The 16121-nt window shown below is 41.2% G+C and overlaps 1 protein-coding gene across 1 annotated transcript in view; it reads left to right on the top strand.

The window, feature by feature from the left end:
• The window catches only part of LOC121387966 (short transient receptor potential channel 3-like), an 84248-nt gene that overhangs the window by 2621 nt on the left and 65506 nt on the right, over nucleotides 1-16121 (top strand). The window contains exon 2 of the mRNA XM_041519149.1: nucleotides 10758-11249. Coding sequence (XP_041375083.1) covers nucleotides 10758-11249 — 492 coding nt within the window. The remainder of the gene's footprint in view (nucleotides 1-10757; nucleotides 11250-16121) is intronic.

Consider the following 16121-nt stretch of genomic DNA (forward strand, 5'->3'; position numbering starts at 1 on the left):
TTAGAACACATTGAATTATTAACCATCGGCTGTTGGAATGAATGAATGAATGAATGAATGAATGAATGAATGTTGAACGACACCCCAGCACGAAAAATACATCGGCTATTGAGTGTCAAACTATGGTAATGCAAACAAATAAGGTGACGATCAACATCAATATAAAAATTCAAGATTTAAATAAAAACAGTGTAAAGAACTGTGCAAAAATACAAATATCACAGATAGATACTGACTTTTACTAAAAATTTCAATTTGTCCGGTATTGGCCATTCTCAGAGAGAATGTTACACCCCTGCACCACGGTGAGGTTACAGCATGCGCAGGGGTCGGCTACTGGAGGCCAAACATTTGGTAATTCTGACATATAATGTTAGAGAGGAAACCCGCTACCTTTTTGTCATTAGTAGCGAGGGATATTTTATATGCACCATCCCACAGACAGGATATCACATACCATGGTCTTTGCTATACCAGTCGTGGTGCACTGGCTGTAGCGAGAAATAGCCCAATGGGCCCACTACGGGGATCGATCCCAGACTGACAGCGCTTTACCACCGGGCTACGTCCCACCCATTATATGTACAACCGGTCTATGATTAATTTTACAGCAGTTGACAAATAGTCGATAAATTAATCCTAGCAATTGAATTTCCCATGGACTGTGTCGCTAACGCTTTATACAGTGTCTTAAAATTATAATACACGTACTACTTAAAGGCATATTGTCACAGACCACTGACCTATTAAATAGCCACCGGCCTCGGTGGCGTAGTGGTTAAGCCATCAGACTACAGGCTGGTAGGTACAGGTTCGCAGCCCGGTACCGGCTCCAACCCAGAGCGAGTTCTTAAGGGTTCAATGGGTAGGTGTAAGGCCACTACACCCTCTTCTCTCTCACTAACTACTAACCAACTAATAATTAACCTACTGTCCTGGACAGACAGCCCAAATAGCTGAGGTGTGTGCCCAGGACAGCGTGCTTGAACCTTAATTGGATATAAGCACGAAAATAAGTTGAAATGAATATTAAATAGCCTAACAAGGTATTACCTAAAAACATATAAATTTGATTTGTCCCTAAATGTACTTTATTCAGCCATCTACGTAGTCACCATACTCCACTTATTAGTGACATTTCGTAAAAATAATTGAATTATGGCAATGGTCTATAATTCAAAAACTAATATTGTCAACAGGGTTGACATGGATTTCGCTCCATCGTGATTCAGTTAAGGTGATGCGATAGCTAGATTTCGTTTCCAAATATTCATGTAATTTTCATTTATTATCCACTTTTAGAGAAATAAGTTTCTTAAATCTGTGACAGTATGCCTTTAACTAATTTTTTAATCTATTATATTTGAAACTAATATCATGACTTGATTTTTAAAAAATAACGCAAACTTCAAACGCAAACGTATTATTTTCTAATATTGATTTCTATTTCCCATTACGCTTGTCAGAGAGACAAACAGAAATACTATAATCAGTCCCACCGGGAACGCTGTTTCCCCCTGCCCATTGATTTGTAAATTGCACACAAACATAGTGTTTTTAATTTTTTAATTTAATTTAATTTATTTTTTTATTTTGTAAAAAAAAATTTGTTAATTTATTATTATTATTATTATTAATTTTTATTATTATTATTGTTATTATTATTAATTTTTTTAATTTTTTTTTTTGGGGGGGAGGTATTTCCAAACACTTACTTTTCTTCTTACGCCAAACCAAACTGAAATTATTATTAAAAAAACATTAGACAATTCATTAACGTATCACATTAGGTACATTACATACATATGTATACAAAACAAAAAACCCCATACAAGTACATAAGTCATTCACTACGGAATTATGAGAGACAGTATATAGTTAAAAATAATACGTAGTGCATGTATGAACGTTTTCTGCGCCGCCTCCGGATTTCTCAACGACACTGTTCTTCTCGGCAATTAAACGAAACACGATCATCCAATCGGTTCCTAAACATAGTCATTCATTGACCTATTGTTTCATTTCCATTCCATTCCAATATTTATTTACATGCTCATATACCACTAAGGTTTCAAGCATTTCTGTCCTGGGCATAATCTCTGGCCTTTGCCAGTGACTAAGTCCAGTAGCGTCCAGCGACTGCGCGGACCGACTAGTAGACACCGAAAATGGGCCGTGTTCTGACTGGCTGAATTTCGATTCCTTCGGGTCTAACTAGGAAAACCTAAGTCTACGGAGAATAACTGCGCCTAACATCATGTCCGGACTAAGTATTTAAACCCAAAAATAAGTTTGACTGCTCGGCCGAAAAGGTTTTAAGGTGATTTGAGCAATTGAACGGGCGCCAAAATAAAATGCGTTGGACTATTTATAAAAAAATAAACATAAGAATTTTGAAGCTCGATCGAAAAATGTTTAAAGTCCAACTAAGCCCAAAAAGGAGGATACCTGTCCTAGGTAAGGTTGTTCTACTTCGGGGAGCCTGGAGTGTCTCGGAGTGACGGCAGCTGTTCCTTGATTTGGCGCAAGTTCTTTATCACCAGGGAATAGTCGGGGTCGCAGACCGCTTTGAGCATCCTGTGGATCGATCTATTATCCAGCTTGCAAAACAGGATGCACTGCCTGTAGGTCCGGTCCCTTCGGTGCGTGACGACTATTCCCTTAGTTCCACCGAAGATCTTAGTGTGGAGCTCATAACTGCTGCCGTCATCCAATGTTTTCCAGTTGGTGTTTAGAAATCCTCCCCAAAGTAGGTGTGGGTCGAGCGTGTCCCCCTGCATATACTGATGGAGTTGACGGCGAAGTCCACTGATGGAAATGGTTCATTCGTCGTCAGCAGGGGGAGCGGCTTCCGGCGGCGGCTTTGTCTTGGCTGGCTGGGTGGTCGGTGATGTCGCCTTCCTTTTCGTCGCCGGAACAACAAGTCCATGTGGCGACTCGACGGGAGCGGTCGATATAGTTGACCGCTGCACCGGAGTCGTCGTCTTTGGGGTGGAGGTGGAGGTAGGTGGTGGCACACTCGTCCGTTGGAACATCTGGATGTCCTGGGTGGTGTACGGCCGTTCCGGGGGTGCAGGGTCCGCAGGCGGTTGCTTCCTCTCCGGAGGACTCGGTAGGGGCGGTGTCACAGAAGGGACCGCCACTGGCGGTTGAGCCGCCAGCTTTGTCCCCCCCTGGGCCGTCCCTAGCACGGGTTTCTTCCTTCTCCTTCCTCTTCCAGTCCCTTCTTTCCTCTTCTGTGGAGGCGGGTCCCCGTACACCAAAGTCACGGTCGCCCGTGACCCGGTATACGTGACCCGAAACTCCAACAAAGGGCCAAAGCTGGCTATCAGTCCCCCCAGGTGGGGGGGGGGGGGGGGGGGCAAGTCGAGAGCGCACGTAGACACGTCTAGTCGCATCGCGAGACAGCTGGTGTTTCATTTCCTGTAATTATCTTTACCCAGTCAGCCTCTATCTCAAGTATTAAACACTTTTTTTTATCTATAAAAGTTATTGTAAAAAGGAAATTTGAAATGGAGATATACATTTATTTAAAAAATTGCGAGTATGAACAATTTAATGACTACTGGAGCAAGTGTCTTGACCTTTTTATTTGAAAAAAGAAGGAAAACAAGATTTCTTTCTTTCTTTCTTTCTTTTCTCCTCGCCAGTGCACCACGACTGGCACATCAAAGGCCGTGGTATGTGCTATCCTGTCTATGGGATGGTGCATATAAACGATCCATTGCTGCCAATCGAAAAGAGTAGCCCATGAAGTGGCGACAGCAGGTTTCCTCCTTCAATATCTGTGTGGTCCTTAACCATATGTCTGACGCCATATAACCGTGTTGAGTGCGTCGTTAAATAAAAAATGTCCTTCCTTTCTTCCTTCTTTTCTCCTCAGATCAAAACCTACTCAGGCACGAGTAACAAAATTATTTGGTACATTTGAATCACTAAAAATATATGTGTATATCTGTGAAAATATGATTATGTATGTATACATTATGTATAATGTATGGATATGGATATGGATATGTTACAAACACTTTGCAGGTCAATGATTCAAGGCACTCCATCCTTGATATTGTTACATTGATCTGGGGCAATAAAAAAAATTATAATAAAAAATGAGGTAATCAGATATTATACGTAATAACTGATTATACGTTTCATTTATAATAAACACACACTCAGCCCATCCCAACCTAATACATATACAATACAAATATAGATTATTACCAATTTGTGCATAATTTATAGAATTATAGAATTATTTTATTCCCCAAGGTAGAGCGAAGGCTATAACACATTTCCCAAACGAGTTCCATATACGATAATGTATTTATTATCCACATAGTTGCAATTTATAATAAAGGTTAAGTATGATTGTAATGGCTACACAATGGTTGTCCATAACATTCAGTGAGGTCAGATACAAACACGTTGAATTACACACATAGTAAATAGTTCCCATTTATAAAACAACATACATCCAGCTACTATATATTACTAAATGAATTAATAATATGTTGAAGAGAGCCTGTATAATCCCATTGTTTTAAAAAGGAAGCGATGAAATGGCTTGTAACTATAATAAAAGACGATTACGTTTTAAACCAATACCAACTCGGATAACATTTTATTATTATTATTAAAATATTTTTGCTAACAATCACATAGCAAATATAATTATACGAATATATATACACACACATACACACACACACACACACACACACACACACACACACACACACACACACACACACACACACACATATATATATATATATATATATATATATATATATATTATATATTAGCTAGCAGAATCCAGTGTAATCACAGTATCTGATATTTTTCAGATCACATACTTTCAGAATTTGATGACTTTGCAAATTAGATGTAACTTAATACAGGTCACGGCACTACGTTTATTTACAATAAACAAACGTACTACGGTGACACTTCATAACTGACATATGCATTCGCAGTCTTCAAACAAAATCATTTCAAAAGCAACTTTACACCAAAAGCTCTCAAGCGTTCAGAAAAAAACCCCACACGTTAAGCACTAGTTTATTATTTGTATGTAAGGATATCCGGATATCCAAAATAACGTCATTTCCATTCAAAACGACACCGCGTCACATATTCTTACGTCATTTGAATATCGGGTAATGGCTGACTGAAATTAAAGTTGGGTATACATTTGACAAAAACACCTTGCATTAAGTTTTAGATTATATAATAAAGAGATTACCATAATATAATGTTTTTATTCCTAACATATGATATTGACGATACCGAACAACACTCTAATAATAATAATAATAATAATAATAATAATATATACTCTGTCACTCTTTAATACAAAGTGACATAATTTCGTTATTTATGATCGTATCACAGTCAAATTGGACATGAGTATGTGGCAATGTTCTTGCTATGGACTGACAGTAGAGGCGTTATCGTCACCAAACAGCGACATCTCCTTGGCATAGACTGAATGAGTCTCTGAATCCGGGCACGTGGAATCCTAGCCCATTCTTCCTGCAGTGCATGCGACAGTTGCGGAAGCGTTTGAGGCTCCGGGTCACGCTGGCGTACACGTCTGTCCAGTTCGTCCCATGGATGTTCAATGGGGTTGAGATCTGGCGATCTTGATGGCCATGGCAGCACATCAGTGTTCTCATTCTGTAGGAAATCCATTGTTACACGATCCGTATGCTGCCTGGCATTGTCCCGCTGAAAGAGCTCTCTCTGTCGATCCAAAATGGGAAGCATGTGACGGCGAAGAATTTCATCCCGATAGCGTACATCTGTCAGGTTGCCTTGTACGAACACAAGTTTACTTCTGCCGGTGTATGAGATGGCACCCCACATCATGACACTCCCTCCACTGAATCTGTCAACTTGGGCGACGCAGTTGTTGGCAAAACGTTCACTGCGGCGTCTGTAAACACGTTGTCGTCCATCACGTCGCTGTAGAAGGAAACGCGACTCGTCGCTGAATCATACTCGCCGCCAGTTTCCCAAGTTCCACCCCTGTACATTCGTGCACCAGCGAATACGTAAATGTCGATGTTGACGTCGCCAACATACGGTCTCCTAGCCCGTAAACCAGCTTCTCGAAGTCGGTTCCGAATGGTTTGTACAGACACCCTTCTCAAACCAGTTATGCGTCCAGCAGTGTTCGTTGCTGTGGCAGTTCGGTGATGCAAGTGCAGAACCCGGATGTAGCGACCTTGTGCTGCAGTTGTTATGCGAGGTCTTCCACTTCTGGGTCGGTCTTCAGCTGATTGAAACTGCTGATACCTATTCCCAGAGACGTGAAATGGTGCTCTGATGGACGTTCATGTGGCTTGCGACTGCTGACTGCGATTTACCTAACTGGAGGCGGCCTATTGCAATGTTTCTATTCGGCAGTTTTAGTCTTGGCATCTTGTAACTCGTCTACGTCGAAACGGAAATGAGGCATCATTACGAGCATTGCAGCTGTAAATACCCATCACTACCCCAATCTTTTTCCCAGAGTTCCACACGCATTCGCCAAAATCTGACCATTTCACGCTGATTTCCTGCAATTGTCGAACAACGTGCCATAACGTGCGTTAAATTTGTTTTAGGGTGCATTTGGGCATGCTGTCCCATTCCAGGAAAATTAACAAACATGGTCATTCATCAACATTGTACAAAAAACACACGATATTTTGTAAAATCAAACACTTTTCGTCTTTCCCTATAACCTATGTGTTTATTTTTTATATATATATTATGGGGGGGGGGGGGGATGGGGGGGGGGAGAATCGTTATTGGAGATGCCTTTTCATCGGTTCCTTTTTTGGCATAAAGAGACTTATAGAATATTAAACGAGCTTCTATTTTGTACGACGTTTATTTCCTGAGTGAAATAAATTTCAATTGTCGTGAGATTTAGCGACTGAAAATGACAATTATTTCTCGATGAAGATAAACATGATGCAAAATGGTATCCTATTTATTAGCCATATTTTAAATTTTAATTTATATCACTGAACTCGTTTGACTGACATTCCGGTAAAAAATATATATATATATATATACTGAACAAAGTAAGAAACTTCCGCTAATTTTGCTTGAACATAACTTGATGAAAACAAATCGGTGGAATAATTGTTATATATGCCGTTAAAGAGTGTTCCATGATGCATCGTTTGGTGCAAAAATCATGGCCATAGGTTAAGAGAAACTGGGAGATATTTTGACCAAGTGTGGTAGGGGTTAAAAAAAACAAAAACACTTAATAACGGGTATGACCACCTCTTGAATTGACCACTGCAGTGCATCGCAGGCGCATAGAATTGACTAAAGTGTTGATTTCTGCCTGTGGAATATTGTTCCATTCCTGAATGAGCGCTTGACGAAGTTCGTTGACGTTAGCGGGTGGGTTGGGACGACGCCACAATCGTCTGTCCAGACTATCCCAGACATGCACGATGGGGTTGAGATCAGGACTTTTAGCGGGCCAGTCATAAATGAAATCAATGTTATTTGTCCTAAGAAAATGTACAGTGTCTCTAGCTGTATGAGAGGTGGCATTATCATGCTGAAAAATCGAGATGTTGGCGTTATGGAACAGAGGAATGACGTGATGAGTGAGAATGTCATCGCGGTAACGTTGAGCATTTAAATTGCCATCAATGACGACTAGTGGTGAACGATAACCATGGGCAACGGCTGCCCAGACCATGACACAACCCCCACCCCCGAAACGATCTCGTTCAAGAACACAACAGTCAGCATAGCGTTCATTTCTCCTACGGTAGACGCGCACCCTGCCATCACCACGTTGTAAAGAAAATCTGGATTCATCCGAAAAAAGAACGGTATTCCAGCGTCGCCGTATCCAACGAGTGTGTACGCGTGCCCAATTAAGACGATTTAGACGATGACGTTCCGTTAAAACGGTCCGACGTAAGGACGTCGTGCATGTAAACCGTTCTCCCGCAGACGATTACGAACAGTTTGCCCACTGATTCGGTTATTATGAAGCCCAGGTGTGTTAGCAGCAGTAGCAGTGGCAGTTTGGAATCGATTGCGCAAATGCGTGTTCATGATATAGCGGTCTTGACCACGCGTTGTAACACGCGGACGTCCACGACGTGGCAAGTCGTTGGTGCTTCCTGTCGTTCGAAATCTTACGCGAAGATTTCGTATCGCTCGACTAGAACTCCCAACAAGCCTTGCAACGTCTTCTGTCGACATGCCAGCACCAAGCATGCCAATCGCGCGTTCGCGTAAATTATTGGGTAGAATTCATGGCATACTAAAAATGCTACAATGTGAAAAACGTATTTTTTTTACAAATTTTGAAGCGTTTTCGTTCACTTGACAACAATGTCAGTAAGACAAGTAAAACAAATTGACCGAATACTACACGGGACATGTCGAACCATGCATGCACGTGCAAATTGAATTCACGTTGTCGACGATTAACAGTGCAAAAATAATCGATAAAATTCATGAATCCTGATACTACAGCTCAAGGCTAATACTACCTATATAATTTCATTACACAATGAATTCTTTAACACAACAAATACTATATGTACAAATCGGAAGTTTCTTTTTTTGTTTAGTATATATTGCACAGCGGTGGAAGAGATACCCATGTGATATTTATTTTCTCTTCACATCGGAGGTAATCGATTGTATCACGCAGTAAAACTCCGCATCGATGATCATGAAAAAGGTGTGCGCATGGTTCTTTCGATTCATATTTTTAAATCGGAAAAATACTAGCTGTTAATTCTTTTACTTTATTTTAGCATGATAATTTCCCATATATATTTTAATAATTTTATTTAGCTTGGATATGTTTATAATATTGTTCGTGTAAACTTCATTGATAAATGTGCGGCATAGGAATGCAAAGTTTCATTGATAAATAGCAAAATGAAGTGACCACAGCATGACGTCATGTTTCTAACTTACGTCATTTGGTAAGCAACGTCATTTTCCCAGCCTTTAGTCTGTGCATTTTCACGTCTTGTTTGGTTATTTTGGAAGTAATTTTGTCCGATTTTTGTTCATAGATGTGCGGTGTAATAAATAAAATACTATACTCGTTCCCGAGCGAGACCGTTTATATTATAACTCGTGTGTTTTAATCGTAAATCACTCGCTTTCTCTTTAGCGGGTGACAATAAATTTTATTTCACTTGGGACATAAACATGATACGAAATGGTAGCGAGTTTAATATCTTATTTATTACTCATAAGCGATCTTAAATTATATCACTCAACTCGTTTAGTTGATGTTCCTGTAATGTTGTTGTACGCCAATCGATGACGTCACGTGTGACATCGGAGTGTTATGTCCCACTTGGTGTTCTAATGTGACGTATCACTTTGATGTTAACGAGGATATTTTAACTATATGTGTAATACAATCAGACACCATTATATGCGGTCATGTGAGAGGTAGTGGACATTTCAAACTGAGATGAGGCTTGCCGAGTCCCATGGTGGAAAATGTTCAACACAGAGGGTGTACCTTTTCTATCATGGGTGTATTGTATGCTTTTGTTATCATGGAGTCTTTGTTTCCTTTCGACCGGCCTCGGTGGCGTCGTGGTTAGGCCATCGGTCTACAGGCTGGTAGGTACTGGGTTCGGATCCCAGTTGAGGCATGGGATTTTTTAATCCAGATACCGACCCCAAACCCTGAGTGAGTGCTCCGCAAGGCTCAATGGGTAGGAGTGTAAACCACTTGCACCGACCAGTGATCCATAACTGGTTCAACAAAGGCCATGGTTTGTGCTATCCTGCCTGTGGGAAGCGCAAATAAAAGATCCCTTGCTGCTAATCGGAAAGAGTAGCCCATGTAGTGGCGACAGCGGGTTTCCTCTCAAAATCTATGTGGTCCTTAACCATATGTCTGACGCCATATAACCGTAAATAAAATGTGTTGAGTGCGTCGTTAAATAAAACATTTCTTTCTTTCTTTGTTTCCTTTCATAGCTTTCTGTCATGGGATAGGTCTGTTCTATATACTTCAGGATGATGGAATATAGATTACTGCATGAGTAGGAGTGCTAAAACGGAATTTCTGAAACGAGTTTGGTATAGCGAGGGGTATAAAACAATTTCCAAAAGAGTTTCATAAATTTCGTATAATACTCCCGCGAATGTATTTAATATATACTCTTCACAAAGGTAGAGGAACCTGAAATATTAATGTTAATATCAACTATTAGACCGAACATACGTTTTGACCACAGACATCCTAGTAAAAAATCGTTCAGGTCTCTTTATTAACACACCAAAACACATTCCATAGTTTGCACTTACATCAAGCAGTTGCCCCGTACACGTGCGTGGGGTGTCATTCTCGATTTTGACAATTTCCAGGAAGGTCGATTAATCACCGTGGAACATTATTTCTGTCAATATTTTTCATCCTGTTGATCATACAGTTGTTATTGTTTTGTTTTTAGTCATTTTTACTGTTTGAATTTTCGATTTACTGATAAAAAAACGACAGCTTTGAAATTTCACTTTTGAACCCGATTGTCCTTCAAGATCTTTGGTGGTCATAAAACTTACTGTAATACTGAACTACCGGTTGTAATCTTTGCCCAATTAATTCACTATTATCATATAACCACTCCTCACAGCTAATATACCTTACAATTTTGGCAATTCTTATTAGAGTTCCTCCACGTTTTTTTTTAAGAGTATATATTACTTTCAGAAACACTGATTTTTTAATATATATATATATCTTATAGGTTGTGGAGGTTCTCCTGGAGAGATCTAACCAACACCACATCTACGAGGCCGTGCTGCAGTCGATCAGCGCGGGCCACACCCAGATCGCCGAGTCCATCCTCAAACACAGACGATACCTCGACCTGTGGCGGGAGATGCGCAAGATGGGAGACACGGACGGCTTCTTCAAGACCGCCCAGGCGGAGTCGCAGTTCTCACCGGACGTGACGCCACTCATCCTGGCTGCGCAGAAGAACCAGTATGAGATCGTGCAGCTCCTGCTGATGAGAGGGGAGCTGATCCAGAAGCCGCACAAGTTCAACTGCCTGTGCATGGAGTGCCGGAACAAAATGAAGTTCGACGAGCTGAGGATGGCCAAGTCGAGGCTGAACGCCTACAAGGGTCTGACGAGCGAGGCCTACATATCGCTGTCCAGCACGGATCCCATACTCACGGCGTTTGAGCTGGCGAAAGAGCTGACGAACTTGTCCCAAGTGGAGAAGCATTTTAAGGTATACCAGTGAATGAATGAATGAATGAAAGAATGAATGAATGAATGAATGAAAGAATGAATACATGAATAAATGAATGAATGAATAAATAAATGAATAAATGAATGAATGGATAAATGAATGAATGAATGAAAAATTGAATGAATGAATGAATGAATGATTGGATGAATGAATGAATGAATGAATGAATGAATGAATGAATGAATGAATGAATGAATGAATGAATGAATGAATGGAATGATGAATGAATGAATGAATGAAAGAACAAATGAATGAACGAATGAATGAATGAATGAATGAATATTTAACGACATCCCAGCACAAAAATACACATCGGCTATTTAAGGTATACAGTAATTAGGTTATGTTGCGCCATAATATGTGCTGTGTGGGTGTACACGCATTAAAAATATTACATATCTGATGATTTAATATTTTATAACTGAGGCTGAGTGCAGGGCTCAAAATGGCTGTCTGTCTGCGAAATGCAGTCCAGTGTTTAGACCTAGCAGGTGAAATATATTCACCTTCCAAAACCATACCAAAAAATAACAGAGACAGACACAGGTGCATTTATCTCACCTGCACCACGACTGGTATATCAAAGGCCGTGGTATGTGCTATCCTGTCAGTGGGATAGTGCATATAAAAGATTCCTTGCTACGAATGGAAAACAAAATGTAGCGTGTTTCCTCTCTATGGCTGTGTTAAAATGACCATGCGTTGGACATCCAGTAGCCGATGATGATATTTAGCTCATGATTCTTTTATGATTGAATTCAGTAATGCTCATATATATACAACTACACCTCGGAGGTCCTAATTGTTCTAACACTATACCAATCCCACCCCTCACCTCTGCTAACTAATTGTCCTAACACTATACCAATCCCACCCCTCACCTCTGCTAACTGATTGTCCTAACACTATACCAATCCCACCCCTCACCTCTGCTAACTGATTGTCCTAACACTATACCAATCCCACCCCTCACCTCTGCTAACTGATTGTCCTAACACTATACCAATCCCACCCCTCACCTCTGCTAACTGATTGTCCTAACACTATACCAATCCCACCCCTCACCTCTGCTAACTGATTGTCCTAACACTATACCAATCCCACCCCTCACCTCTGCTAACTGATTGTCCTAACACTATACCAATCCCACCCCTCACCTCTGCTAACTAATTGTCCTAACACTATACCAATCCCACCCCTCACCTCTGCTAACTAATTGTCCTAACACTATACCAATCCCACCCCTCACCTCTGCTAACTAATTGTCCTAACACTATACCAATCCCACCCCTCACCTCTGCTAACTAATTGTCCTAACACTATACCAATCCCACCCCTCACCTCTGCTAACTCATTGTCCTAACACTATACCAATCCCACCCCTCACCTCTGCTAACTCATTGTCCTAACACTATACCAATCCCACCCCTCACCTCTGCTAACTGATTGTCCTAACACTATACCAATCCCACCCCTCACCTCTGCTAACTGATTGTCCTAACACTATACCGATCCCACCCCTCACCTCTGCTAACTGATTGTCCTAACACTATACCGATCCCACCCCTCACCTCTGCTAACTGATTGTCCTAACACTATACCGATCCCACCCCTCACCTCTGCTAACTAATTGTCCTAACACTATACCGATCCCACCTCTCACCTCTGCTAACTGATTGTCCTAACACTATACCAATCCCACCCCTCACCTCTGCTAACTGATTGTCCTAACACTATACCAATCCCACCCTTCACCTCTGCTAACTGATTGTCCTAACACTATACCAATCCCACCCCTCACCTCTGCTAACTGATTGTCCTAACACTATACCAATCCCACCCCTCACCTCTGCTAACTGATTGTCCTAACACTATACCAATCCCACCCCTCACCTCTGCTAACTGATTGTCCTAACACTATACCAATCCCACCCCTCACCTCTGCTAACTGATTGTCCTAACACTATACCAATCCCACCCCTCACCTCTGCTAACTAATTGTCCTAACACTATACCAATCCCACCCCTCACCTCTGCTAACTAATTGTCCTAACACTATACCAATCCCACCCCTCACCTCTGCTAACTCATTGTCCTAACACTATACCAATCCCATCCCTCACCTCTGCTAACTCATTGTCCTAACACTATACCAATCCCATCCCTCACCTCTGCTAACTAATTGTCCTAACACTATACCAATCCCACCCCTCACCTCTGCTAACTAATTGTCCTAACACTATACCAATCCCACCTCTCACCTCTGCTAACTGATTGTCCTAACACTATACCAATCCCACCTCTCACCTCTGCTAACTGATTGTCCTAACACTATACCAATCCCACCCCTCACCTCTGCTAACTAATTGTCCTAACACTATACCAATCCCACCCCTCACCTCTGCTAACTAATTGTCCTAACACTATACCAATCCCACCCCTCACCTCTGCTAACTTATTGTCCTAACACTATACCAATCCCACCCCTCACCTCTGCTAACTAATTGTCCTAACACTATACCAATCCCACCTCTCACCTCTGCTAACTTATTTCCAGCAGGTCATTTTGTTTCTTAGTAGGACATTTTTATTTTGGCCTGTTGTTTTAAAAACAATAACAGCAGGCCATATTTTGCTTACTTACTTACTTACTTACTTACTTACTTACTACTTACTTACCGAGACCTGTATGTATGATGTTCCGTAACATCTCTTCTTGTTGTTTTCATCGCATCGCAGGTAATAAAACGTACGCCACGCAATGCCGTCATTAATCAAAATTACACCATGTGCTGGTCGTATGATTAAACAAGTGCGGTGCGTAGCCCACTGGTAAAGTGTTCGCTTGATGCGATGTCGGTTTGGGATCGATTCCAGTCGGTTGGCCCATTGGGCTATTTCTCGTTCCAGCCAGTGCACCATGATTGGGGTATCAAAGGCCGTGGTATGTGTTAGCCTGTCTGTGAGATGGTGTATATACAAGAAAGAAAGAAGTGTTTTATTTAACGACGCACTCAGCACATTTTATTTACGGTTATATGGCGTCAGACATATGGTTACGGACCACACAGATTTTGAGAGGAAACCCGCTGTCGCCACTACATGGGCTACTCTTCCGATTGCCAGCAAGGGATCTTTTATTTGCGCTTCCCACAGGCAGGATGGCACAAACCATGGTCTTTGTTGAACCAGTTATGGATCACTGGTCGGTGCAAGTGGTTTACACCTACCCATTGAGCCTTGCGGAGCACTCACTCAGGGTTTGGAGTCGGTATCTGGATTAAAAATCCCATGCCTCGACTGGGATCCGAACCCAGTACCTACCAGCCTGTAGACCGATGGCCTGCCACGACGCCACCGAGGCCGGTGTATATACAAGATCCCTTGCTACTAATGAAAAAATGTAGCTGGCTTCCTCACTTAAAATATGACACAATTACCAAATGTTTGACACCCAATACCCGAATCCATTCAGCTGATTGGGGTTTTTTCTCGTTCTAACCAGTGCATCACAACTGGACAAAGGCTGTGGTATGTGCTTTCCTGTCTGTGGGAAGTGCATATAAAAGATCCCTTGCTACATTAGGAAAAATGTAGCGGGTTTCCTCTGATGACTACGAGTCAGAATTACCAAATGTTTGACATCCAACAGCCGATGATTAAATAATCAATGTGCTCCAGTGGTGTCGTTAAAGAAAACAAACAAAGAAAAAAATAGCCGATGATTAATAAATCAATGTGCTCTAGTGGTTTCGTTAAACAAAGCAAACTTATCCTCAACATCTCATCGCAGGGAATACGACGTATGGCATGCAATGCCGTCATTAATCAAATTTACTGGTCATAGGATTAAACGAATTGCAAAACTAATCTGCTTTCCTACACCATTTACAACTTTTAAACAAAACAATACTATAAACGTATTCAACAATACAAAGGCTATTTTAAAAAAATTAAATTTGTAATTAATTTTTGTTTTAATTAGACATGTTCATTTACTTGTAGATCGTAAATTATTACACCAGTATACCCAACATTTTTTATTTTGATAATTATGGAACTCCTGCAGTAGTGGTGAGAATCTTCTCTCATGCTTTATACCACATACAGAGCCGGTTTAAGGATCCGCGGAGCCTGTAGCACAAAATAACAGCGGGTCCTCCTTCCCAGGATATATATTTTGCAACCCCCTCGGGGAGAGGGGAAACATGACCTGGGGAAAATAAATGTACACATCACCGCGGGGCCCCCTGAAGCGCGAGATGGCAGCACGTGGTACGCGTGCTACTAGGATACACCGGCTCTGAGCCCACATATCACCATTTTGATGTGTTCGAATCCTAATGCCGAATTGACAAAGCCTGTTTTTTTTTTGTCTCACACGTCGAGTGTGACTACTTCTATTTACAATGTTTACACACCTGCGTTTAAGAACATCATTGTTCGTCAATTCGGGACCCTGATTGATATCCATCGATTACACAAACAAGGTTTTCAATTCTGGCTCTCTGTGCGCACTTGACAGATACCAAGATAAAGCATTTACACTGACACAAAATGAAGTAAAGTTTTTTTAATTTATTTAACGACGCCACTAGAGCACATTGATTTTTGTTTTTGATTTTATCATCGGCTATTGGACGTCAAACATATGGTCATTCTGACACTGTTTTTTTTAGAGGAAACCCGCTGTCGCCACATAGGCTACTCTTTTACGACAGGCAGCAAAGGATCTTATATTTTCGCTTCCCACAGGCAGGATAGCACAAACCATGGCCTTTGTTGAACCAGTTATGGATTACTGGTCGGTGCAAGTGGTTTACACCTATCCATTGAGCCTTGCGGAGCACT

This window comes from Gigantopelta aegis, chromosome 14 (genome assembly GCF_016097555.1).
Source record: "Gigantopelta aegis isolate Gae_Host chromosome 14, Gae_host_genome, whole genome shotgun sequence".
NCBI lineage: Eukaryota > Metazoa > Mollusca > Gastropoda > Neomphalida > Peltospiridae > Gigantopelta > Gigantopelta aegis.